The sequence below is a fragment of the Amphibalanus amphitrite genome, unplaced genomic scaffold (assembly GCF_019059575.1).
Source record: "Amphibalanus amphitrite isolate SeventyFive unplaced genomic scaffold, NRLGWU_Aamphi_draft 000565F_arrow, whole genome shotgun sequence".
Taxonomy (NCBI): domain Eukaryota; kingdom Metazoa; phylum Arthropoda; class Thecostraca; order Balanomorpha; family Balanidae; genus Amphibalanus; species Amphibalanus amphitrite.
Window position 1 is genome coordinate 308,297 of NW_024882059.1, and position 27,586 is coordinate 335,882.

Here is a 27,586-nt window from a genome sequence, read left to right on the forward strand (position 1 = left end):
CGGTAGTGTAAAGCGCGCTGCACGGTTCAATGAAAGCTCTATGAAGTCCGTTATCGGCAAGTACCGGTTGACTGTGAGAACAATTCTGCGAAGGTTATGGCTCAGGAACAACAGCAACCACTTAAACGCTCTTAGCCATCACGCTGAAACAGCACTCCACAAAGCATTGCATGATGCAGCCATATATGACAATAAATGCATAATAATAGGGTGTGGTGCTTACCAGAGGCCGTCCGAAGAATGTCCGTGAAGTTAGCGTCAGCAACAGCAACGAATACAGCGTCGGATTCAGAATCGCTTCAAAAAGTGCCATTAGGTCAATTGGGGGACGGGGAACACGAATATGACATTTATTTTGCCCTAGCTCCCTTCCTTCATCCCTTAATCGTCCCTTAAAGGACGGGGCGCGTCAAAAGTGCCCCAAGGCTTCGTCTGATCGCCAAAATAATGGTCGCAATCGATTCCTCGGGTCAATATCTAACCTCAGTCGAAGGTTCCAGACCTGTGGCTCCTATCCCTCATCCCTTAATCGTCCCTTAAAGGACGGGGCGCGTCAAAAGTGCCCCAAGGCTTCGTCTGATCGCCAGAATAATGGTCGCAATCGATTCCTCGGGTCAATATCTAACCTCAGTCGAAAATTCCAGACCTGTGGCTCCTATCCCTCATCCCTTAATCGTCCCTTAAAGGACGGGGCGCGTCAAAAGTGCCCCAAGGCTTCGTCTGATCGCCAAAATAAGGGTTGCAATCGATTCCTCGGGTCAATATCTAACCTCAGTCGAAGGTTCCAGACCTGTGGCTCCTATCCCTCATCCCTTAATCGTCCCTTAAAGGACGGGGCGCGTCAAAAGTGCCCCAAGGCTTCGTCTGATCGCCAAAATAATGGTCGCAATCGATTCCTCGGGTCAATATCTAACCTCAGTCGAAGGTTCCAGACCTGTGGCTCCTATCCCTCATCCCTTAATCGTCCCTTAAAGGACGGGGCGCGTTAAAAGTGCCCCAAGGCTTCGTCTGATCGCCAAAATAAGGGTCGCAATCGATTCTTCGGTTCAATATCTAACCTCAGTCGAAGGTTCCAGACTTGTGGCTCCTATCCCTCATCCCTTAATCGTCCCTTAAAGGACGGGGCGCGTCAAAAGTGCCCAAAGGCTTCGTCTGATCGCCAAAATAATGGTCGCAATCGATTTCTCGGGTCAATATCTAACCTCAGTCGAAGGTTCCAGACCTGTGGCTCCTATCCCTCATCCCTTAATCGTCCCTTAAAGGACGGGGCGCGTCAAAAGTGCCCCAAGGCTTCGTCTGATCGCCAAAATAACCCGCGCCGTGCTGGTGGCCTGAACTTTCCGCCGAGTGCTGGGGGGGGGGGCGTTTTCACGCCCCCCCCCCCGTCTAACTCGGCTCCTGGGCCACGTAGCGACACGCGGTAAGCGGCAATCGAAAGAGTGTCAAAAATAAGGACGAAAACACTTCGGTCATTTTTTGGGTCAGGTCAAAGGTCAGGTCACCAGAGGTCACCAAAGGTAAAATGTTGACTATTTCAACATTTTGGAAACTGCCAACGGCTATCTCGGGAACCGATAGAGCTACAGCGCCGCGGAAAAGCGCATTCGATAGCCCTTTTACAGACCTTTCTGAGTAATGTTCTCAGATTTGACCTCAGGTCAACGGTTTAGCCTCCAGAGGGCAAAAACTCCAAAAATAGCCGTTTTTACGAAAAACGTTTTTTCGTCAATAACTTTTGACTCATAAGCGCCATGACATTACTTTTGCCAGCATCGTGTTCCTCTCGTCGAGACGCGTCGAATGAACTATTTGTTGACCTTGAAAGGTCATTTTGAAAATTTGACCTCAGGTCAAGGTCATGACCTGACCGAAAAGGGTCATGTTGCATATCAGTCGATCCGTATCGTCGAGCTGAACACATCTGACGTGTTTTCACCGCTCTAGCACGTCTCTATCAAAAGTTATAGCCAAAAAACTGCTGGCGACCGTTCATGACCTGAGATGACCTCAGGGGCACACAGAGGGGTCACAGGTGCATTTTTCCTATTCAGTGTGTCATGTTTACCTATGAACCGATGTTTGAGAGCGTTTTGAACGATATTCGTCCAAAAGAGGCGCATTTCAATTTTCTCCCATTGACTTATAATGGAGAGGTCGCAAAACTGACCTGACCTTAGGTCACAGATATCAAAAATCCGAGATATACATTTTATACATACTGTTACTCATATCAATCGCTGAAAGTTTCAAAGTGATCGTTCAGTCGGTGTAGCTATAGCGAGCCTTTACTTTTTCTGAGGTAAGGTCACTTGACGTGACCTGGTGACCTGACCTTGAACGGCCTAGGTCTGAAATTTTCACAACATGTGCGGAAATGATGTAGGAACACGTGTACCAAAAACGGCGGCGCTGCGCGCCGCCGTTTTTGAGATATTCGCGAAAAACCTGAGGGGGGGGGCGTAAAAACGCCCCCCCCCCAGCACGGCGCGGGATAATGGTCGCAATCGATTCCTCGGGTCAATATCTAACCTCAGTCGAAGGTTCCAGACCTGTGGCTCATATCCCTCATCCCTTAATCGTCCCGTAAAGGACGGGGCGCGTCAAAAGTGCCCCAAGGCTTCGTCTGATCGCCAAAATAAGGGTCGCAATCGATTCCTCGGGTCAATATCTAACCTCAGTCGAAGGTTCCAGACCTGTGGCTCCTATCCCTCATCCCTTAATCGTCCCTTAAAGGACGGGGCGCGTCAAAAGTGCCCCAAGGCTTCGTCTGATCGCCAAAATAAGGGTCGCAATCGATTCCTCGGGTCAATATCTAACCTCAGTCGAAGGTTCCAGACCTGTGGCTCCTATCCCTCATCCCTTAACCGTCCCTTAAAGGACGGGGCGCGTCAAAAGTGCCCCAAGGCTTCGTCTGATCGCCAAAATAAGGGTCGAAATCAATTCCTCGGGTCAATATCTAACCTCAGTCGAAGGTTCCAGACCTGTGGCTCCTATCCCTCATCCCTTAATCGTCCCTTAAAGGACGGGGCGCGTCAAAAGTGCCCCAAGGCTTCGTCTGATCGCCAAAATAATGGTCGCAATCGATTCCTCGGGTCAATATCTAACCTCAGTCGAAGGTTCCAGACCTGTGGCTCCTATCCCTCAACCCTTAATCGTCCCTTAAAGGACGGGGCGCGTCAAAAATGCCGCAAGGCTTCGTCTGATCGCCAAAATAAGGGTCGCAATCGATTCCTCGGGTCAATATCTAACCTCAGTCGAAGGTTTTAGACCTGTGGCTCCTATCCCTCATCCCTTAATCGTCCCTTAAAGGACGGGGCGCGTCAAAAGTGCCCACAGGCTTCGTCTGATCGCCAAAATAAGGGTCGCAATCGATTCCTCGGGTCAATATCTAACCTCAGTCGAAGGTTCCAGACCTGTGGCTCCTTTCCCTCATCCCTTAATCGTCCCTTAAAGGACGGGGCGCGTCAAAAGTGCCCCAAGGCTTCGTCTGATCGCCAAAATAATGGTCGCAATCGATTCCTCGGGTCAATATCTAACATCAGTCGAAGGTTCCAGACCTGTGGCTCCTATCCCTCATCCCTTAATCGTCCCTTAAAGGACGGGGCGCGTCAAAAGTGCCCCAAGGCTTCGTCTGATCGCCAAAATAAGGGTCGCAATCGATTTCTCGGTTCAATATCTAACCTCAGTCGAAGGTTCCAGACCTGTGGCTCCTATCCCTCATCCCTTAATCGTCCCTTAAAGGACGGGGCGCGTCAAAAGTGCCCAAAGGCTTCGTCTGATCGCCAAAATAAGGGTCGCAATCGATTTCTCGGGTCAATATCTAACCTCAGTCGAAGGTTCCAGACCTGTGGCTCCTATCCCTCATCCCTTAATCGTCCCTTAAAGGACGGGGCGCGTCAAAAGTGCCCCAAGGCTTCGTCTGATCGCCTTGGGGCACTTTTTTGGCGATCAGACGAAGCCTTGGGGCACTTTTGACGCGCCCCGTCCTTTAAGGGACGATTAAGGGATGTGGGATAGGAGCCACAGGTCTGGAACCTTCGACTGAGGTTAGATATTGACCCGAGGAATCGATTGCGACCATTATTTTGGCGATCAGACGAAGCCTTGGGGCACTTTTGACGCGCCCCGTCCTTTAAGGGACGATTAAGGGATGATGGATAGGAGCCACAGGTCTGGAACCTTCGACTGAGGTTAGATATTGACCCGAGGAATCGATTGCGACCATTATTTTGGCGATCAGACGAAGCCTTGGGGCACTTTTGACGCGCCCCGTCCTTTAAGGGACGATTAAGGGATGAGGGATAGGAGCCACAGGTCTGGAACCTTCGACTGAGGTTAGATATTGACCCGAGGAATCGATTGCGACCCTTATTTTGGCGATCAGACGAAGCCTTGGGGCACTTTTGACGCGCCCCGTCCTTTAAGGGACGATTAAGGGATGAGGGATAGGAGCCACAGGTCTGGAACCTTCGACTGAGGTTAGATATTGACCCGAGGAATCGATTGCGACCATTATTTTGGCGATCAGACGAAGCCTTGGGGCACTTTTGACGCGCCCCGTCTTTTAAGGGACGATTAAGGGATGAGGGATAGGAGCCACAGGTCTGGAACCTTCGACTGAGGTTAGATATTGACCCGAGGAATCGATTGCGACCCTTATTTTGGCGATCAGACGAAGCCTTGGGGCACTTTTGACGCGCTCCGTCCTTTAAGGGACGATTAAGGGATGAGGGATAGGAGCCACAGGTCTGGAACCTTCGACTGAGGTTAGATATTGACCCGAGGAATCGATTGCGACCCTTATTTTGGCGATCAGACGAAGCCTTGGGGCACTTTTGACGCGCCCCGTCCTTTAAGGGACGATTAAGGGATGAGGGATAGGAGCCACAGGTCTGGAACCTTCGACTGAGGTTAGATATTGACCCGAGGAATCGATTGCGACCATTATTTTGGCTATCAGACGAAGCCTTGGGGCACTTTAGACGCGCCCCGTCCTTTAAGGGACGATTAAGGGATGAGGGATCGAAGCCACAGGTCTGGAACCTTCGACTGAGGTTAGATATTGACCCGAGGAATCGATTGCGACCCTTATTTTGGCGATCGGACGAAGCCTTGGGGCACTTTTGACGCGCCCCGTCCTTTAAGGGACGATTAAGGGATGAGGGATAGGAGCCACAGGTCTGGAACCTTCGACTGAGGTTAGATATTGACCCGAGGAATCGATTGCGACCATTATTTTGGCGATCAGACGAAGCCTTGGGGCACTTTTGACGCACCCCGTCCTTTAAGGGGCGATTAAGGGATGAAGGATAGGAGCCACAGGTCTGGAACCTTCGACTGAGGTTAGATATTGACCCGAGGAATCGATTGCGACCCTTATTTTGGCGATCAGACGAAGCCTTGGGGCACTTTTGACGCGCCCCGTCCTTTAAGGGACGATTAAGGGATGAGGGATAGGAGCCACAGGTCTGGAACCTTCGACTGAGGTTAGATATTGACCCGAGGAATCGATTGCGACCATTATTTTGGCGATCAGACGAAGCCTTGGGGCACTTTTGACGCGCCCCGTCCTTTAAGGGACGATAAAGGGATGAGGGATAGGAGCCACAGGTCTAGAACCTTCGACTGAGGTTAGATATTGACCCGAGGAATCGATTGCGACCCTTATTTTGGCGATCAGACGAAGCCTTGGGGCACTTTTGACGCGCCCCGTCCTTTAATGGACGATTAAGGGATGAGGGATAGGAGCCACAGGTCTGGAACCTTCGACTGAGGTTAGATATTGACCCGAGGAATCGATTGCGACCCTTATTTTGGCGATCAGACGAAGCCTTGGGGCACTTTTGACGCGCCCCGTCCTTTAAGGGACGATTAAGGGATGAGGGATAGGAGCCACAGGTCTGGAACCTTCGACTGAGGTTAGATATTGACCCGAGGAATCGATTGCGACCATTATTTTGGCGATCAGACGAAGCCTTGGGGCACTTTTGACGCGCCCCGTCCTTTAAGGGACGATTAAGGGATGAGGGATAGGAGCCACAGGTCTAGAACCTTCGACTGAGGTTAGATATTGACCCGAGGAATCGATTGCGACCCTTATTTTGGCGATCAGACGAAGCCTTGGGGCACTTTTGACGCGCCCCGTCCTTTAACGGACGATTAAGGGATGAGGGATAGGAGCCACAGGTCTTGAACCTTCGACTGAGGTCAGATATTGACCCGAGGAATCGATTGCGATCCTTATTTAGGCGATCAGACGAAGCCTTGGGGCACTTTTGACGCGCCCCGTCCTTTAAGGGACGATTAAGGGATGAGTGATAGGAGCCACAGGTCTGGAACCTTCGACTGAGGTTAGATATTGACCAGAGGAATCGATTGCGACCATTATTTTTGATCAGACGAAGCCTTGGGGCACTTTTGACGCGCCCCGTCCTTTAAGGGACGATTAAGGGATGAAGGAAGGGAGCTAGGGCAAAATAAATGTCATATTCGTGTTCCCCGTCCCCCAATTGACCTAATGGCACTTTTTGAAGCGATTCTGAATCCGACGCTGTATTCGATGCTGTTGCTGACGCTAACTTCACGGACATGTCCGAAGATACCACAAAGGCTTGCGTTTGTCTACGCCGCAAGCAGCCCGCGCCGGCAGGCGGTCCCCAGCTAACAGGAAACGTTACTATGCGTTACTACAACGTTGTCACAACGTCGTGTTTCGGTAAGTTGCGAAATTACGTTTTAATTACGTTGTAGCAACGTTCTGAACGTTGTGAAGCCATGGTTTGGTCCGAAAGTCGTGGTAAAACGTCGTGACAACGTTTTATTGGTACGTTGCAGCAACCGCGCACTTGCAGCATTATATTTTGATACTGCATGGTGACATATATGGCCATATAATGCATTTCCTTTGACTTTTAATGCGCATATTCAGTTTTCATCGTTAAATTTGACATGTTTTAACACTTGGACTGTTCACGTTGTCAGCTGGTGGTCGCCAACACGTTGTTAAAACGGTTTTTCACAACCTTGACATTTTAGGTAGAGGTACTGAATAATTAGCGGTGTTTTTACAAGTAAATTCTGAATATATATATATATATATATATATATATATATATATATATATATATATATATATATATATATATATATATATAGACATGTTATCGCAGCTTTGGCACTCGTTAACTTCTTACTAAGAGACCCTATCGCTCTTATCGTTTTACGGTCGTCGGTGTTATGTTCGAAGATGACATTTTCAAAACTCATTATCAATACATAGTTAAATAAAATCCAAAACATGACCTTAAGTTCAACGCGTTTCGTTGAATTGAATAACTTGCTTCCTTCTTTTACGAATATATAACATGTGTAAATTGCAAAGCGTCATTGGCATGTTTTGCAACATCACAGGCGGAGCTAGAGGCTTGCAACTATCCCTATGTAAACGCGGCTGTTATCCGCGGCTGCCAGCAAGCCACGCGGGCCGCCACTCAGGCGAACGGTGGCTCGCGCCCTGACCTCGCCTGAGGGGCCGTGACGTCAGTGTCACCGGCCGGCGTTCAGAGCCAGCCGGCCGAGCCGCAGTCTACGCGGCGCGAGCGAGCAGTGAGGGCCGGCGGCGGGCGCGGCTGAGATAGCTGGAAGATGAAAGATAGTGCCAGTTGTCTGCGTTTGATGCGATTGACTGGTAAGTCAAAGTACCATTTACGAGTAGCATTTGCAAGATTGTGCCTTATAATATCGTGCGGTCTAGGCTATAGTTCATTGTAGCTCTAGCCTCTAAGGTGTTGACATGTTTGATCTAGCCTGTCGCACTGTTACGGAAAGTGGTGCAGGTATTTTTGTGATTTTTTCATGAATTGAATGTCTGATTTTCCCTCATGTCTTCCCGCAGACGTCCTGCAACTCGTCAGCGCGCCTTGTGGCAGGCCTACTGTCGGCAATGCGGTAGCGAAGTGGCTGTCCGGAAGCTGCGACCGGAACGGGGGGTGCGCAGACCGTCCAGTCAGGCACTGCCAGCTGCCTAGGGACATCGAGGCCGCAAATGAGCCGGTGCCTAACGGTCCGCCGAGTGATCCTCCCAGCGAGGGTTAGTGAAGAAGTGAACTTCCACCAGTTCTGGCGTGCTATAGCGGCTAGCGTCAGAGCCGGTAGAACCCAATTCCGTCCCACGCCCCCATGGGGGCGCCCCTGGGCCCCATGCCCCATCACCGATGCCGCCGCCGCCGTCGTTTTTTTTTTTTTTTTTTGTTGTAAATTGACCTGTATGATGTATTGAAATATACACTTCTTACATGCCTTTTTTTACAAGTCTGGAGAACGGGAAGCCTTCCCGTCGGAAACACATTCTGAGTATGTTGCGAACACGTTGAGAGGGCGTTGCGAAAATATTTAGGACGTTTACTCAGGGTCGCAGGGACGGCAATACGAAGTAGCGACAACGTGGTGCGCACGTGATAAAAACGTCGCAGAGACGTTGCCAAAGCGTTCTATACTCCTTGTAGTCACGTTGCGGAAACGTGGTGACAACGTTCCAGAAACACTGTTGGTACGTTACAGAAAACATTTCATAACGTTGGCGGGACGTTGTAAGAACAGTTTTGGGACGTCACGGCCACGTTACAGAAACGTTGTGATGACATTCAAATGCATGGTCGGATGACGTTGTCACGCCGTTGTCTGGAGTCTACAAAATTACGTTGTCACAACGATAAATCGGGACGTTGTGGTAACCATTTGACAACGTTTAAACGACGTTGTAACAACGGCAAATTGTTAGCTGGGTCACCACCGCTGTCCAACGGGGACTGAGGAAGCTGGGTGGGTCAAGGTCACAGCTCGACACTATTCCACGTCACCCTCAGCGAAGGACATCAGTCCCCAGCCACCACCGGCAGAACGAGTCAGAACTATAGAACTTTCTAAGTTCTTTAAGGACATTATCATCCCAGCATTATGGTGTGGTGTATGTTAGGCCTTCAGGTACACACCAGCCGACCGTCTGAAGTCAGCCCCAGGACATCGGATAAACAAAACAAAGGCAAGTTTTCATGAGCCTCTGGTCCTCCTGGTCCCTGTCAACCCCAATGACCGCAGATCCGAGCTAACTAGATCCATCACAGATCACCCCAGTTCGGTTCCAGACTTGATCCAGTCAACCGCCATGAAAACCCAATACGCCACAGTCAATGAGAAGTTTATTGAAATGCACATGTTTTGAAACTCACAATCTTTTTGGCGTCAAAACTCGTAACAAAGTACAAAAGTCAACACCGAGACAGAGCCCGGGGGCCGATTCTCACCAAAAACAAAAACGGAGAGACAGCAGTAACAGATTTCTGCACTGGCCAAAACTTGAAATTACTCAGTTTTGTACTCGCATTGTATTATGACCAGTACATGTGGTGTGGTGTTGGGGGCCGACCGCGCGGCGGGGGTGCTGGTCGGTCCCCGCGCGGCGGCCGGCCCCGCGCCGGGGCGGCCGGTGGACAGCGCCCCGGCGGCCGGCGGCGCGCGGCCGCCGACCTGCGGACTCTCAGGCCGGTGACTCGTGATGTCCCGCAACATGTGCACGTACGGACTCGGACTGACTCATTAGCGGCAAACGGCATGCAAGGTGGGAGCGGCCAGCACAGCGGCCCGGCGGCCGCCGTGAAAAAGTCGTCACGCGCCAAATCAGAATGGCCTGGGGCGGCGCCGGCCCGCCTCGTTTGGTGACGGATGGTCGGCAGCGGCGGCCGGCGGCGCCCCGCGCGTGCGTGTGCGATGATGCTGTCGAAAACACGCTATTCACAAAACTCGTCTCAGCGACGGCGCACTCTCTCCTTTTAGTGGGAGCCATTCTGATTTGTGTAATCAAGCAGTTTTATCTCAGTACTCGCGCTCTCGCTCAATAAAAGGAAAGGTGTTGTCGCTGGCACGGAGCGGCAGCTCACAAGGGCGCCGTGGCTCCAGCTGGTATCTACACGGCGGCCGGTGGCCGATGGAGCGGCCACCGCTGGCCGCGCGGCCGGCGCCGACCGCCGCCGCGCCGCCCGGCGGAACAGGGCTAATCTGACGGTGTCTGGGAGGGCGGGCGGCAGCGGCGGCGGCGGCGGAGCCCGGCCGCCCGCCTAGGCTTGACTCTCGGAGGTTGTGTTCTCCACGGGCTGGGCGTCAGACTGCCGACAGACGAGTAAGGTGTCACACACAGAGGGCGCCCGCCGACACACCGACTCACAGGGGGCGATAGGGGCACATTGGAGGACACATCACAGCACACCACTGGGGGTTAGTTCAGTCGGAGAACAGACGTTTAAACCACACAACAACAAAGTGCACCAGCTCAAACGTTCGATGGTAAGACCGTAGAATTGGTTTAAATAACAATCATCATCACATGGTTAGACTTCATATCAAAAGAGCAGGCTTTCTTACGTGTTGTGTGAACCCACAAGATACAAAACGTCACGCCAGGCTTTCAGCGAAGCAGCAAAGGCATCTCATAAGATAGGGTATCAAGTGCAAAGGCAATTACAGCCACGAACCACGGGACGAGCACAGATATCACGTTCAACGAGTCAGATACACAGCAAAACCCAGCAACCAAACCAGACCGATACATTTGAAACTCCACAGAACCCCACTCGCAAATAGCACACAGGAGTGAAACTACCAAAAATCTGACGGTGTCTGGTACCAGACACACCACCCCACACCATAACCCCACTCTGCACACTACCCCATGTGCTGTGCATGTGTGCCAGCGTGCCCCGTACTGACCTTGGCCGGTGCGGGCGCCTCCTTTTTGGCCGGAGCAGTCTCCGCGGCGGCGGGGGCCGGTGCCGACTGCCGAACACCAAACACACAGGACAGGCTCAGCGTGCAGGCTGGGACAGACCCGGGCCGCAGAGCTGGGTCCAGAGACCACACAACACATACAGTGCGCCCCCACCCACCCGACAACCACCCGACCGGGCAGGTCACAGGCAGACGCGCGGAGAAACTACCGAGCGTGAACCAAGACAGAGACATGCGCCAGGTGGTTGGGTTTCTGGACGGAGGAGCGAAGTGTGCCGGGAGGATGGGGTTGTGCCGAGTTTGGCCGTCCGGTGCGGACTCTCACCTTTTCTTCCGCGGCTCCTCCGTTCTCCTGGGCGTCTCCCTCTCCCTGTGAAGGGTAACGGCCACTAAATACACACAGACGAGACGGCGGGCGAGCGGGCACAGGCAGGGGCGCGGCACCGGCCGTGAGCCCGGTGGCCCAGCAGCCGGCGCCGCCACGGTACATGCACGTGCCAATGTACACGGGAACCGGCGCCTGGCTACCCTCCCGCGGCTCACCTCAGAGTCTGGCACTCTCCCTCCCTCTCCCTGCCGTCCTCCCTCTACTTCCTTCCTATCTCCCTCCGTACTTACCTTGCCGGTATCCTCGCGGGAGCCGGAGCGGGGCGCGCCGCGACCACGGCCGGCGCCACGGCCGCGACCCCGGCCGCCGCGGCCACGGCCTCGCGACCGGCCGCGGTAGCCGCCACGGCCGCGCGGCCGGTCCAGGTCCTCGTCGTACTCGGCGTCGTAGTCGCCGTTCTCGGCTGCCTCGTCGGCGCGGCGCCGGTATCCTCCGCGGCCGCCGCCGCGCTCGCCGCCGCGGTATCCGTAGCCGCGCGGGCGGCCCCTGCCGCGGCCGCGGGGTCGCGGTGCCGGCTCCTCCTCACCCTCTAGGTGTTCCTCCTCGTCACCCTCGTCATCGCGCCGCCGCCGGAAATATCGCGGGTAGCGCCGGTATCCACGGCCGCGGCCCCGACCCCGACCGCGGCCCCGGGCGCCGTCACCGCCGCCCTCGCGGTCGCCGTCGTCCTCGAGTTCTTCTTCGTCATCTGAAACACCGACACCGACTGTCAACGGAGCCGAAACGACACCGGGTTTCGGACAGGCACAACTCGGTAAGACAAACACAAGGAAAGACACACGTAGGTAAAGGGTCAGAAAGTAGCAAGGATATGCTCATGCACTGTCACACACCGATACAAAAACCGATACAGAAGCGGTCAGAAGCACCGCACGGTCGGAAACAGTTCTGAACAAGCGCAGACTCACAAAGGCACGGACATAGTGTCAGACATCCGAAGACTAGCAAGAACAGACACAGATAAGAACAGACATGGACAATTAACACAGCCACTGATATGATACGGTCAAAGACTCAAATGCCATCCAGCGAAGGACGGCCGTGCAAAGCACCAGCGTCCAGCATGCCGGAAAATATAAACGGATCGAGCATCTTACCTGCCATTGCAATCTGCATTCACTTATCGTATCACATGCCAATTTTTGTGTAACCGAAATCGAGGTTCAAATTAATCTTAGCCATGTTTTAAATACGCACACAAAATCACAATCTCAGGCTCCGCAATTTGAAAGTTACATACTGACGGTACAAATCAAGCCACAACATTTCCGCTATAATGAGGACGCCAATCCGTTCACTCCCTGTGCGATGGGAAGCTCTACAATCTCTGGCGCAGGGAAGACCTACAGAGTCAGCGCACGGCCGGATTACGGCCAAAGCTGCACTCTGGTTACCCGTGGTCTGCCGTACGTCCAGCTGCCCTGCCAGGCCTCAGCGTGCGGCAAACGGGGCACGTGAAACGACCATGCAGAAAACAAATGAAATAAGACAAACCACCTGGCAAGCTACCACAACCTGTGTTTAGAGGTGACAACAGTCGTACTGCCACGCCACTCGAGCAATTAATCGTGGGCACCCCTGATCCGAAGACGTCATGAAGGATGCATACTGCATAGCTGCCCCCCCCCCCCCCATCTCCCCCTACCCCAAGCAGTGCACACAACATTCAACACCCCTATCGCCAAGTGAACCCCCGTCGCTTTAATCACCCCACACCCACTACCACACACCCACTCCCTCCCGTGCTATCATCACGCCCCGCCCGTGTCCCATACTAACCGTGGTACTCGTGACCCTCCTCGCCGTCCTCTAGAACAGTGACAACAGGCACGGATCAGCGTCAGAGAAGCGGCGGCGCCCGGCGGCAGCGGCGGCCCGCACGGCACAGAGCCCACACTGACAGCCGGCGCCGGATGCGACTCAGCAGCAGACGGCCAGCTAAGCCACCGGCCGGTGGAAGCGAAGCTCGGCTAGAATGTGATCGCGCCCGATCGGCCGTCCGAGGGGCGAATGTGCCCGCCGGCAAGCAATATAATGGCTGGTAAGCTGATAGGAGAAGCCCGAGCAAACAGATACTGAGCAGTGCTTTGAAAGATACGGAGAAAGGAAATGCCAGTCGCTAAGGCACCTACGATTACGTTAGCACTCAGTACCGTATTATTCGTTAAAATACTAAAAGGGAATGAAAGAAAGTGACAAAACATATTTAATCTGGAATTATTCATGACAACTAACTCATGCAAGATCGAGAGCATTTACTTTTAGCGAAACGACTTGTATGTTTATTTTGAACAAAACGTACAAGAGCAAAACCAAGTCTACATACAAGTCTACAGTCCGTTGTCTTTAGGTTCGTGATTCATCACTAAATCGGCCGACTTTGTCCATACAAGCAAAGCCACGTGAAGAGTCGAGACATCAGGATATTGACAACCACATACGCAACCATCGCAGACGACTGAAGCACCCGGGAAATAACTATAAGAATATCTTCCCACCCGTTTCATAGCCCTGATCTTGCAACGATTAAATTCCCGTGAGGAAAACCGAGTGCAAAGATTCAATCAAATGCGTAACCCCAGGACATTTCAGCTCACCTCATTATACGGCATCCCCCCCCGCGTCCCCGCCCGCTCCCGACTCGGTCCCCTCACCGTAGAAGTAGCGGCGGTAGCGGCGGCGCCGGTCCGCGGCGTACTTGCTGCCCTGGACGGGCTCGCCCGACGGGCCGGTCACGTTGGCCGCCTCGTTGCCCTTCTCGCCCACCACAACGTCGAATTCGACGATCTCGCCGTCGCCGACGCTGCGCACCAGTTTGCGCGGGTTGTTGCGCGTGATGGCACTCTGGTGCACAAACACGTCCTCCTTGGTGTCATTTCTGGCGGTCGGGCGGGGCGGGGGCAGGGGCGGGGTACGTTAGGCATGGGGCGGCGGCGGGCGGCGGTCGGGCCCGCCTCCCTCTCCTCCGACGGGCCAGGCTATTTTGGCAGGCGCCGGCGCCGACGGGGCGGTAGTAAAACGCGCGCAAAACAGAACGGCGGGCCGCACACCGTCGTACCGCGATCGGGTGGCGGCAGGGACGGCGTCTGCCGCCCGGGTCACCCCGCACGACCTGTAGGGCGTCGGCGACACCCATTACGGCATCCCATGAGTCATCATACCGCCCCACGGCACCGCGTGTAAGGAAATACGGTACCGCGCAGCTCACGTGAGGAAAGAGGGCGCCGAGCCTCCGCTCCGGCGTACCTGTTGATGAAGCCGTAGCCACTCTTGACGTTGAACCACTTGACGGTGCCGGTGACCTTGGTGGCTGAAACGGGAAAACGGGGAGCTCAGCGGCAACAACAAAAAACGGACAACACCTCAACTGACCGATGCGATCAAAGCAAAACATGTACGGCTCTCCAGTAAAAGTCTTGTTGGTTTTGCTTTTTCGGACATATCTGGTCCTATATAATGTTTAAATGCATAAGTATCAACCCGGATTATGTGTATGCACATTTACCACGAGACTGTGAAATTTCATCGTTGTATGCCAAATACTTTCCGAGATATCCACCAAAAACCTCATTTTCTGCCGTTTGGGGTATTCTGGCCGCAATCTTCCTGGGATCGCCTATGACATCCATGGTGCCACCTAGCGAGAGGGACGCGGAAACACAGAATCATGAATGAATCGAGCGCGTAGTAAACGGTGTATGGAAGGGAGACTCGGCAGAGGCTATCCGGGTGGCCGGCGCGCGGCGCGCCCTTAGGCATCGGCCGACCCTTCGGACCGCGTGGGGTCAGAGGTCGCGCTCGGGAAGTCTCGGCTCTGGGTTTTAGCGCTGTGCAGTCAGGAAGGGAGGGGAGGATAGCGCTAGCCCGACTGACTAGTATCTCGGCTGATTCGTGTGGGGTGGAACGGATCACAGAACGGGATGGTGGCTAGTGGTGGATGATGGGATGGTGGTTAGGTTAGTGCGTACTGCGTAGAACGTAGCTGAACATGCTTTTTTCATGGCAAACAACATGCAGCATAATGTGCGGGATTATGCCAGAACTCATACAAAAATGAACTAATATTTCGGCCGAGGGAGTGGATGAGTGCCGTGACAAAGCATGACGATGCTGCCAAAATCGGGATGCTTGTTTGCTCCCATTTTTTTTATTTATTAAGTTTTAACCCTAACATGCAGCGCTTGATCCGAACTTAGAGGCTCCCGACTGACCTTGGACCTTAAAATCGCACCCGTCCGGTGCGCCACCTTTTCTTCAGGGGCGCTCTTCTTGGTTGTATCTGTTCTTACCAATAACTAAAGCAAATCGAATGTATAATAAAAAAGGCATACCTCAAACACAGTTTGATTCACATCCGCTCGTGTGCATACTTGTTTTTACCTATACCTTCTCGCATCATAATATATCACTTCAGTGCTTAACCTTCAACGGAATTTTGGGTTTTCTGCATATACCCCGGCCGAGGGGGGGGGGGGGCGATTACGACCCCTCTCCGTCTTTTTGCCCTTAATTGAGCTAGCGCCTTGCGGATAAAACTGAGCGCGTGCGTCGTATGAGATGCAGCAACTGGTACCCGAGTTGAATGTCTCAGGTCCACCGATAAACTCTGAGGTCAGTATAAGTGCTCCAAGTCGCGGGATCGGTTTTTGGTAAACAACTTCACCTTAACCCTATTCCTGGCGGGGGGGGGGGGCCTCAGGAGCCCCCCTGAGGTTTTTTGGTTATTTCTCCCAAACGCGTTGAGGTAGGAAGCTCAAATTTTCTGACTTTTCCTAAAAGGCTTCTACGCAACATGTCTGAAAATTTTGAGTTGATCTGACCTCAGGTCAGGTCACCAGAGGCGGTTTGGTGACCCTACCTCAGAAAAGTTTGCAATCACGCCAGAGCTAGAGTTTTTGACCGATCAATTTCTTCTCTTCAGGCTTTAGTTAGGGTACCAGTGTGTGCAATTTGTATATCTCGGAATTTTGATATCGGTGACCTAAGGTCAGGTCAGTTTCGCGACCTCCCCATTATAAGTCAATGGGGGGGAAAATCAACTCCCTGTTTTTACCACTAAAACGGGTCGGAATGGCCCCATATACCATTACCATACATGACTTCATATACGATCAACCTTCACTACCTTGAGGTCTGTTTTGCTGTTGGGCAGCTGTGAGGTCATGTGACGTCATCAAAGGTCACCAAAGGTTTTTGGCCAATAACTCCGTACAGGAACAAGATACAGACGCGTGGATGGTCTCATTGTGTTCAGCTCGTCAAGACGCATCGAATGATATACATGATGACCTCGAGGTCACGTGACCTGAGGTCAACCTTTGACCTTGACCTTTCGAGGTCAATATATATATATATATATATATATATATATATATATATATATATATATATATATATATATATATATATATATATATATATATATATATATATATATATATATATATATATATATATATATATATATATATATATATATCATTCGATGCGGATTGACGAGAGGATCACGATGATGCCCTTAGTTTGTTCCTATCTTGACTAATTCGAAAGTTATTCGAGAAAAACTCTCTCCTTATCTAGCGCCGCCATTTTGACTTTTTCGACCCCTGTGACGTCATCTTTGACCTGACCTGAAAATGACCTGAGTAAAAATTGTAGATCTTGACCGTGCGTATCCGATGCCGTTTACCGTTTGTCGCTGCGATGTGTAGTTTTTGAGATCTGAAGGGGGGCCGAATCGGCCCCCCCCCCGCCAGTTTCTTGTCCCGGCGGAGCCCGCCAGGAATAGGGTTAAGTGGTTACAGAGCCAAGAGTTTTGCATGCTCAAACGCGTCGAATAGTTTACGCTTTGTTTTTGTTGAGGTCAATTCAAGGTGTTTACGTCAGGTCATGTCAGGGCAGAGCCACTCAGGCCACGAGGCTGACTCAAGGAGGTCATGTCGCTTCTTCGATGCGGTAGGTCCTTACAAGTCCACTGGTGGCTTCCCGACTCGCTAGCTCAATTTGATCGGGACTTTTTGGTGAAATCTCCTGTGACCTTAGTGACGTCATAAATGAAGTCGCCTAACTTTAAGAATGGAAAAGTGAAAGCTGGGGCTTGCAAAAATTGTATAAAATCGCGAATTCATGCGCTTGAGACAGCTTTAGATGGCTCCCGGCGCCAAAATAACAGTTTTCATATTTCCCAATTGATTAATAATCGTGAGGTTGCGTGACCGACCTGACTTCAGGTGACTCTTAAGAAAAATACGAGATAGCTACATACAAGTTGTGAGGCCTCTGGGAGATAGTACTAGATCATATAAGCTTCATTCCCCGTTGAAAAGTCCCCTGGCACGAAGGGTGCTGCGACGTCGCGACATTTTGGGTCCTTACAAAGGTTCACTTTTGACGCCATTGGTCAACGGCCTGACCTTAACCTTCGCACTTGTAGGAGGGTGTCGAACAGACCTCCTACCCTCAGTTTTTTCGCAAATAACTCGCGCAAAATGCGGCTGATTGCGGCGAAACTTGGGTGGGGCAGCATAATCGGGAATGCTTTTTGGGCTCTGGTCATGAGTAGGCATGGCATTATTTTGATAAATTATATCATGGCAATGAAACGCCCAAAAGTTGTGCATCATCTGACATGACTACATCCATGAGCATGCAACTTCCTGGAAAAGAGCAGCAAAATAGTTCGACGGTGCTCCAAGTGCTTTGCGCGCGCCCATAGACACTAATGTTAAACGAGTAAAACAAGAACATTTTGTTTAAAACAATGCCATTCCACGTAAAGGTTGCTGGACAGATCAACGTGTTATCACGGACGATAAGGATTGTGTGGGGATACTTAGGACAAAAAGTTAACGTAATCGTCGTAAAATAACTCTTAGCAGAGGACATACAAGATGACTCACTTGAATATAAGGAAGAAGCTCTTGAGCATATTAAAAAGAAACAATGTTCAAAACTTCAGCGACCAAAAATCTTATCACCGACTGGAATACGATAAAAAAGAATGGCATGCCATATAGGGGATTGTATCGAGAATATTGCAGCGGTCATGCAAAGTAAACATCCTGTTGAGGTGATGGACCTATGGGTGGTCTTCAAGGGAGGTGCACGTGGTGCACCCTACTTCATCGAGCCCGGATAAAACGAGCACCTCTGGTAAATACATCCACACTCTGGCAGACTCACGTGGAGTCGTCGGAAGAGAGGATCACTGACGGTCCAGATCACGTCTTACGAGGACTCTGTCCGTGCTGGTACTGCAGTGAGGACGACATGTTATTGTGTAGGGCACCTCCACCTGAGATGAACCAAAAACTTCTGGTCCTTCAACTCCGCCGATTTAAATCCGACCAAATTCTTTATATGGAGCGTTTTTTGGTAGAAGTTTAATGAACAACTTATCATCAGTAAAAACGGTCTTCAGTGCAAGGTACGAAGCTGATGGGCGATCATGGACAAGCAGGAGGTTGCACGTGCATGCGCGTGCTTTTGGACCCGCCTTGAGAAGGTCATCGACGCGAAGGGCGGTCAAATAGGATGAGGGATAGGTAAAAGGTGACCGATTGATGGGATGTTGTTAAAATAGTGCTTGGAGCTATATTTTTAAATTCATGACCAAATAATCCCGTTTGATATTTATTCCCGATTATGCTGCCCCACCCTGTACACTCGAGTTATTTAATATTACGCCTACCCTATAATTTGCATGACCCTGACTCAAAAGACCTTTGACTTGTGACCTGTTTTCCGAGACCATGTTTGGCCGGAATCGCGTTTTGGCGTATTTCGTGTAGAACGGTTTTTTTTTTGTCTTTTTGTGGCTTTAACCCGCGCGGGGCTGGGTCTCCAGCCGAACGCGCGGGGCTGGGGGTGGGTAAATTTTACCCCCCCCCCTGTTATCTCCCGAACTAATGGTCCGATTTGGAAAATTCGAACACCAATCGAAAGATCTCATCACGAACAACTAAAAACATGTACTTAATTTAAAGTTTGAGCCTTGAGGTCAAGGTCAAGGTCAGGTCAAGGGTACAAATTGCAAGTTTCTACAGTATCGGCCTTGCACCGTAGTTGCCGAAGAATGGACTGAGACTGACTGCCCAAAACGTGTTTTTAGGCTACCAAGACAATATTCGCTGCATACAATTTCATTCAGAGGTCAAGGTCAAGGTCAGGTCAGGTCAGGTCAGGTCAGGTCACCAAAAACAAAATGTAGAAAAGGGCATGTGCGACACATCTTTTATGGGTAATTTTATGCATAGAATTCAATAGGCACACTCAATAGGTGATATGGACCACATCTGGATGAATTTCAGGTCGAGGTCAGGTCAATGTCAGGTCAAGTGAGGTCAATTTTTGAAGTTGGTTGTTAAGGCCTAAAAAGGTGTCTATCTGATGCAGTTTTTCACGGCTAATCGAATGGTGCTATTTTTGTTTCCGTACGAGGTCTAGAACTTCTAAAAAAAATCATTTTTTTTTTAAATTTTTGTGTGTCGTGACATGAAATGTTTAATAACTCCCACATTTTTGAACCAATTCTTCTAAAAATTGGTATGTAGGTGCACATAGACCACATCCCTGACATATATTCCGGTTTTTCGATACACTCAAAATTTTGATTTTATAATTATTTTCCCAAAAAAGTCAGTTTTTTTAAAAAATGTTGGCCAAAATCCAAAATTTTCAAAAAACCGAGATAGCCATTTGATAGACAAAGTAGAATTACGTATAACCTTTTTTGTTACGTCTTGATTCCTTTAAAAATGGAAGATGTTAGCGGCGTTTGAAATTTTGCCGTTTTTGAGGCGAAAATGGCGAACATGACGTCACTAAAACGTCAATTTCTCAAAAACTTTCCAACGGATTTTGCTCAAATTTTCAGGGAACGTGTCAAATTGATGTAAAAAAAGGTACTGAAAGTTTGGCGGCGCTGCGCGCCGCCGTTTTTGAGTTATTGCAAAAATTCGCGAGGGTGGGTAAAATTTACCCCCCCAGTCCCGCGCGGGTTAAGCGATCAAACATGTGAAAGGATGTTGATCGCATGGATTCTAGTGGGTATCAAGGTCACGTGAAGATCAGTCAGGTCACTGACCTTTGATGACCTTTGTTCACTCTTTCGAGTTCTACATGTTTCTAGGGTAGATTTTGGAGTTGATTTCGCATTTAGAAACCGTTTGAACATTTAAGAAGTAGTTTTGGTTCACTCGTAACATGTGACCTGACCTGACCTGACCCGACCTGGCCTAAATGCACGAAAACATCATCTGTGATCAAAACTAACTTGAATTTCGTGATCAGCACCCCGCAAAACCCTGTAACAGCTTCACTTTACGAAGCTCTAACAGGTCCCGATTCCCCGACTTTTGAGTTTTGTATATTGACCTGTCAACCAATGACCTAGGACCTTAACCCTCGCCGGCACAGGCCATTTTGTGTCCTTCGACGGCACAACGACCTCCCCCTCGCGTTTGGCCCCTGATCGAGCTAGAGCTTCGCGGAAAAAAACGAGCGTGTTGCCCGTCACGAGAGAAAGCCGATGATACCCAATTTTAAGGTCCTAGGTCATCGGGTGACCTTCCAGGTCAGGTCAATGACCCAAAAACCGGGAAAATCGGGACCTGTTAGAAAGTCGTAAAGTGTGGCTGCTATGTGGTTTTCCGGGGTGCTGATCACGAATATCGTATTAGTTTTGATCAGAGATGATGTCTTTAAGCATTTAGACCAGGTCGGGTCAGGTCAGGTCAGGTCAACCGGTAGGGGTTGTGACGGGTATTCGTAATACGTGTCAACCGCCTCTGACAGCTTCGTAACATGTTACGAAGGCACCAAAACTACTTCAAAAATGTTCAAATTGTCGCTAAATTCGAATTCAGCTCCAAAAACTAGCCTAGAAGCATGTAAAACTCGACAAAGTGAACCGAGGTCACCCGAGGTCACCAAAGGTCAATGACCTGACCTGACCTTCAGCTTACCTTGAAACCCACCCTAATGTATGGGAGCAACATCAAATCACATGTTTGAACGTTTGAAACCACGAAAATCTTGCAAACGCGCGGCTAATGCGAGCCGACATACGCCAAATCGCGATTCCGGCCAAACATGGTCTCGGAAAAGAGGTGACAGGTCAAAGGTCATTTGGGTCAGGGTCAAAAAATTTCAGGGTAGGCGTAAAATTGATCAATGCGAGGGTATTGAAAGTTTCGTCGCGATCGGCCGCTTTTTACGCGAGTTATTCGCGAAAAACCTTAGGGGGGGGGTTGCATCAACCCCCCTGTGTCGGCGAGGGTTAAAATTGGGTATCATCGGCCTCCTCTCGTCACGGGCAACACGCTCTTTTTCCGCGAAGCTCTAGCTCGATTAGGGGTTGAACGGCAAAGGGGTCCAACGGACCCTCCTCCCCCTCTTTACGATAGACGCTGGCAAAACACCAATATGGGCGAGGGTGAAAATACAGCTGCTGTCATAAAAATTCAGCTTGAACCAAAGGTCAGGCTTGCCAAATTTCAGCTCTCGCAGCTATCAACAAAAATAAACATGTGTAGGCGGCACCCGCCTCCCCCCCCCCCTCCTCTCGGCCACAACCAGCGAGGTTGCGTATCATACATGTTACAAAGCATCATATGAAGATGACACACCCCAGCAGCCTGAACAAAAACTTTTTACCCACGCTAGTCTATCGGCACCATAGCACATGGTCGAGACTGTCGTCAGCCACGGACGCGCACTCGACCAACCCTCTGAGCCCGTTGACTGCGGGTGATCTTGACATGTCTAGCCTGATCGGCGGCCGGCCGCTGTCGTGCGGTCGTTACACGCGGAGGGGAGGGAGACACAAAGCTCTACGTTATGGCCGACCTCTGACCTTTCCCTGCGCCCTGGTCACCGACCCCGCTCCATGTCGCTGGGCGGTGGCATGGCGGTGGAGACCGGTTCTAGCCTCTACACATGCCACCATTCTAACCCTCCCCTCCCCACGCTACTACGCGGCGTGGAGTACGCTCGTGCGTAACTGGGCGGAGCAAGGGGTCACGCGATACAGGGGCGGAACTGGTTGCCCTCCCGCTCGCCGAGCGACCAACGACTAATACCCTGGAGAACCGTACTTACGGCACGGTGTTACCCGCTCGGTTCGAGCAGTTGCGGTACAATAGTGTTGTTGATAAGCGTTCAATGACTTAATGGCTTACAGTTTTGGTGGTCAAATTCGGAAATAACCTCGACTTAGGAAATTAATGTCGTTTTCAAAATGAAGTTTTAAAAAAAGTCAGTGCCGACCATTCGGCTTAGTGAGTGTGGTCGGCGCACAGTTCAAGGGTCCAAGCAAAAGTGACCCTCCACCGTGAGGTCAAGCATTTCTTATCTTATGTTCCTTATCTCTCAGTATATTTACTTCTCAATGTGAAGTGCGGCTGAGAACATGCTTCAGAGTTCAGGGCAATGCTGGCAAATGGAAAAAGTGAGGGCGTACTTTCATTTAATATATCCAAATGCTTCAAAAGAGCAGACTTACAAAGAGGGGGCCAGAGTTGGCTACAAACAGAGCTTGTTGTACAGGATCTATACCACACAAAAAAAATGGTTTGATACTTCTGGTAGTCAACATGAAAGAAAATGAAAATTACAATAAAATGATCACACAGCAAAGCATGGCCTGACTATGGAAGGCTAAAGTCACATATCCTAGTGCCAGAAAGAATGATACCACAGCTTTCACCACTAAAGCCTGATGGCCTATGGCCAGTTTGGTTTCTGGATTACAGTGTGAATATTGTGATTGCTGATAAGTGTAGTCACAACACACAAAATGAGCAAGCTTTTCAAAGGCATGACAGAATTTTCTGAGGCAATAACAGTGCCTCACAAACATACAGTTAAAGCAGAAAAACATGCAGTTAAAGCAGGAGTTTCTCTTCAAAAACTTTATTATCCACTGTGGGTTTAACCTGTGAGCTAGGAATATACTCCATGCCTTTCTAAAAATGTCTTGCTGAGAATTCAAATGCATGCCTCATCTAAAAAAAGTGTTGTAATTATGCCAAAAAAAATAATGATAACTGTAATATCAAGGCACTTCAGTTAAACATTTTTACATAACACCTACATAAATGACAAATTTCCAGAAGAAAGACAAAAAATATAAGGTAGTAAGTGCCTGCCTTTCCTAGAAAATACCTTAATGGTAGCCTGCCATTTAAAGTATAACTCTTAGCTCAAAGGATGAGGTGAAAGATTCAGAATTTCAGATATACTAACTATCCAACCAAATCATGGATCATAGATCAATCATGAGATGGATAATGACATGAAGCAGGTACCTAAAGCATAAAGCCTCCTTTTCTTAACTACCTACTTATAAGTATTATTAGTTATTAGTAAATTTTGCAAGGCTAAGCTGGGCAATACCCAGTACATTATACTAAGAGCCCCTGTGTCACAGCTAAACCTATCCCACAATAAAACATCAACATGACTTGAATACTAATATATTGGACAGAATGATACCTAAGTGCTTAAAAACTTTACTTTAAACCAATTTCAAAGCTCTTGGGTTAGAACTTTTGAATGGTTGAAGATATTTTCTGAAATTCCAACCAAATCATGTTCCAGTGCAGGGGCCAGGGGTACATATCAGTCGGTGACACACCAGGGAAATAAGCTAAAATTAGAGCGCTCTATTTATTGCTCCCGCTACTTCACCGTCTCCCATAGGGTCCTGTGTTGAGCCGGTGTCGAGGCTCTAAAAATGACGCCGATTTTTGCACCCTTCTCACGAAAACCGCTCGGACCGCCTGGAAACCAATTGTTCCGCTCTAAAAATTTCATGATCGACGGGAAAATGAATGAGGAAAAGATTGGTCCTGAAATAATTCTGAACTCCCTGTAGAACATATCGAAATATGGCTGCAAACTAGGAGCATGTCAAAATCGACAAAACAATACAAATAAACTTACCGGGATTTTTTTATTTTCCATGCATCTGTGTATAAAATCAGTCGGTTTTTTGGAAAGATCATCTTCTGTTTAATAAATAATTCTACAATTGCAATCGAGAAAAAAAAAACATTTCCGCTGTGACAGCAGTTTTGGCATTGTGCCAGTAGTGTGGCGTGCGCGGTGCTGCGTGGTCGTCGGGACGGAGTTGTGAGTATTTTCGGTGTTTTAAATGGTTAATGGCCATTTGAACCAGCTTCATATTATTTCCTACAAATTTTTGCATCAAATTATTGCTTTGAAAGACCATTGAAACCCCTTATCTCTTCATGAAACACGATTATATTCATCGTCGACGAAAATGGCGCGGGACTCCATGTGCATTCCGACCGAAATAAATCGTAAATTAAATAATATTCGATGATAAGTATCATATTCTAGTGACACATTTTCATAAAATAAGGCATAAACTTTGCAAGGAAGTCAACATCGGATAATTTGATTCTTATTTTGCTCACATATCCCTTGTAGCAGTCAAATGGCTCAATTGTTAGATAGTTGTAAGTATATGTTTTGGCTTAATGTTTGCTGTGAAACCACCCAGCCACTTGCTGGTTGAGTGGTTTTCTGATAATTGCCTGATAATCATTTCTCCTTTTCCTTAAAAGAAACTAAAATTCCTTTCAAAGTAATCCATTTTAAGGAAAGGCGGCTTGCTCATTGGCATTTCATGTTCTTGTTTTGTTATTGCTGCCAGTATTTTGATGCAATAATGCAATATGAATTTTTTGCAATAATAAAACCTAAGACAAACTTAGTTAATGCGTCAATCAAACACCCAACAGAAAGATTGTGAGTCCTTGTGACGTGAAGTAGAATATTCTATGAATGTGTTGTATAGAATATGCCAAATATTAAATTAATTATTATTTGATACTGATAGCTAGGCATGTGAATTATGCCACAATATAATTTCATTTTCTGGTTTTGAAATAGCCGGCAGTATTTTACTTCAACAAATGTAATGTACATGGAATACATGTTGTTATGTTACCTATGTTAACAGTTTAATAACAGCCAACAGAAGGAGCTGTTTCAGCAGATAATGTTTGTACCTTATGCATTACCTTTCTTTTCTGCAGGACCATGCTTCCGCTGGGTGGTCGACATTTGCCTCCTGAAGAAGTTGAGCAACATGCAGACCACCAGATGAGGTGTCTGCAGTTCATGTGGAACTCTGCAGACTACAAGTGTTATGCCAACCACAACCAAAGTGCTGTGATCCTGGAGGCATGAACTTCATGACAACACTTCAGATTTGCAGTTGAACCAAAGTGTGATTCAAACCACCTGTGGCATCTCACTCAATGTGTGAACAGTGTGATTATTGTGCAGTGTTCAGCTGCAACTAAGACATTTATTAGTGACTTGTTTTGCAATTAGCCACCAAAAGTATTTTTTGGGCTGGCTGCTGTAATTTGTTGTGCACTGCGCAATAGTGGTAGTGTTTTGTCACTTGTCAAGTTGTCAGTTGTGCATGTTGCATGTTTCTCTTCCCTCGGCCCTCATTATCAGTTAAGTGGTGAATTGGCGTCACTCAGTCTCCCCAGATCTCCATTGACTGTCTGTCAACCACCTAACTTGAGATGGTATTTGCTAATAGTGTCAGAAAAGAAGCGATTGTAGACATTTTTAGGAATATGAGCTCCGTTTCATGCGTGTTCCAGGGTTCATTTTGTCACATGTCCCATAGTGTAATAAATGGAAACTGTTGTTCCCTTTTGAAGGTACTCGCGGAAGCAGAAAGCGTTGGGCCTAATTATTAAACGCACCCTCCTATCAGCGACGCACGAAATCGACAAATATCATCCTTTTTAGAACAGGAGGAAACGAAAACTTGTGAACATAGCTGTACCTACAACAGTGCATAAGGAATTGAAATTCTGGGAGTTTTTGAAATTCGGAGAAACTCAAGTTGTCGACAGGTATGCCCCCTTGCACGTCAAAGACCGCCTAAAAAACAAACGTCTACAAATGAAGGCAGTATTCGTATGTTCGTTGTAATTGCAGCAGCCTAGCAACATGTATTGCGGTCCGATGGCGAATTACACTCGTGCTAAAAAACTATGCCGGTAACTGCCAATGCACTTAGGTCATAGGTGAGGAGAAGAAGGGTTATGTCATATGTCAACATCATAGAAATGGCTTCATCTGAGCTGTGCCTATTGTACATAATTCAACCAATCTATGCATTTCGTTTCTTGCAATCTACTCATGCTTTCACTCCAGCTTCAGAGTAATCATCCCATATTGTACGTCTTAAGATATTGATTTCTATGGCGGTTTGCAATTACTAGCCACGTCTCACCTCAGTTTGGTGGCCCCGCATCGGCCCACTCGGCCGCTCTAAAATTGACTTACGGAGGAGGATGGTGGCTTTTATTTTAGCTTCTCCGCCGACTGCGGGGAGCGCCGTCGCCGAGGTAGGAGCAATAATTAGCTTATGTTTGGGACTAATTTCCACGCTTAATTTACATTTTAATGTTATTTTAATTAATTCATGTTAATCTTTGACGCATTCTCTTTCTATTGATACCATCCACCGGTCTGAGAATTACTGCCTCGCTGCGTAAGGGCCGATAAAAGATCACGCTTTTAGGGGTATCTCTTCAACATAGGGCAGGAGCAATAAATAGAGCGCTCTAATTTTAGCTTATTTCCCTGGTATGTCACCAACTGATATGTGCCTAGTTTCTTGTCTTTAATCATTGTCTTACTGATTACTTCAACCAAAGTTACACAGGCCTGTCAAAGTTACCCCTCATGGTAATCAAGTAACCCCATTTTATGGAAGCTGAGTTATATCAATATGCTGCCCCAGGCTAGGATTATGAGTTGATAAAGAAATTGCCCCAAAATTGTACCGCTAACTGCAAAGATAACTGCACATGTGTTGTAACTGTGTAATAAGTGTTTTAGCCAATATCCATGGGTGGCTCAGCAATAGCCAATGAACATGAAGGCATGCGTTGGTTCACTCAATGCACTGCTGATTACACAATTTCTGCCTTTATTTACAAATTTGATACTATTGCATAGCATTCAGAATCAACTCAGTGTGAGTTAATTTAGTCAATACCGGTCACAACTCACAAGGAAAAATTAACTAAAACAATTGAGTAAATAAACCGCGTGGCCTGAGATTGGCGCGATACGAAAGTGGCGCAGACAAATTAATCGCATTACAAGCAAATACACAGCGAATTGGGGCTTACCAATTAGTTCTTTTTCTTTTACAGCCTCTTGTTGGTCAGGCTGCTTATTAGAATCTGCCATGGTGTTGGCTGGCGATGGAAATAGATGTTCCGATTAGCCCCGCGGTGGTTGCGTTCCCCCTCTTCTAGATCTTGTCCAACATGGCGCAGGCACGTTGCCATGGTGCTTGCAGAAAAGCTTTGCTATGATTGGTCCACTATTTTGGTACCAAATTGGCTG

At 48.9% G+C, this 27,586-nt stretch overlaps 1 protein-coding gene across 3 annotated transcripts; it reads right to left on the bottom strand.

Annotated features, from left to right (window-relative positions):
• Nucleotides 1–9,180: 9,180 nt before the first annotated feature.
• On the bottom strand, nt 9,181–27,545 carry LOC122393950 (Y-box factor homolog). Of its 3 annotated transcripts, XM_043390447.1 has the most exons (8): nt 27,367–27,545; nt 14,414–14,477; nt 13,822–14,045; nt 12,947–12,976; nt 11,398–11,855; nt 11,105–11,149; nt 10,762–10,827; nt 9,181–10,160 (listed from the first exon to the last, which is right to left on the bottom strand). In XM_043390447.1, exons 1-8 carry the CDS (start codon nt 27,425–27,427, stop codon nt 10,113–10,115), a joined length of 996 nt encoding a protein of 331 aa, XP_043246382.1. In that variant the 5' UTR covers nt 27,428–27,545; the 3' UTR covers nt 9,181–10,112. The 3 variants fall into 3 exon arrangements, with proteins under 3 accessions (XP_043246382.1, XP_043246383.1, XP_043246384.1); XM_043390448.1 differs by lacking the exon at nt 12,947–12,976 and having other exon boundaries at nt 27,367–27,540; XM_043390449.1 differs by lacking the exon at nt 10,762–10,827 and having other exon boundaries at nt 27,367–27,540.
• Between the last annotated feature and the right edge of the window lie 41 nt (nt 27,546–27,586).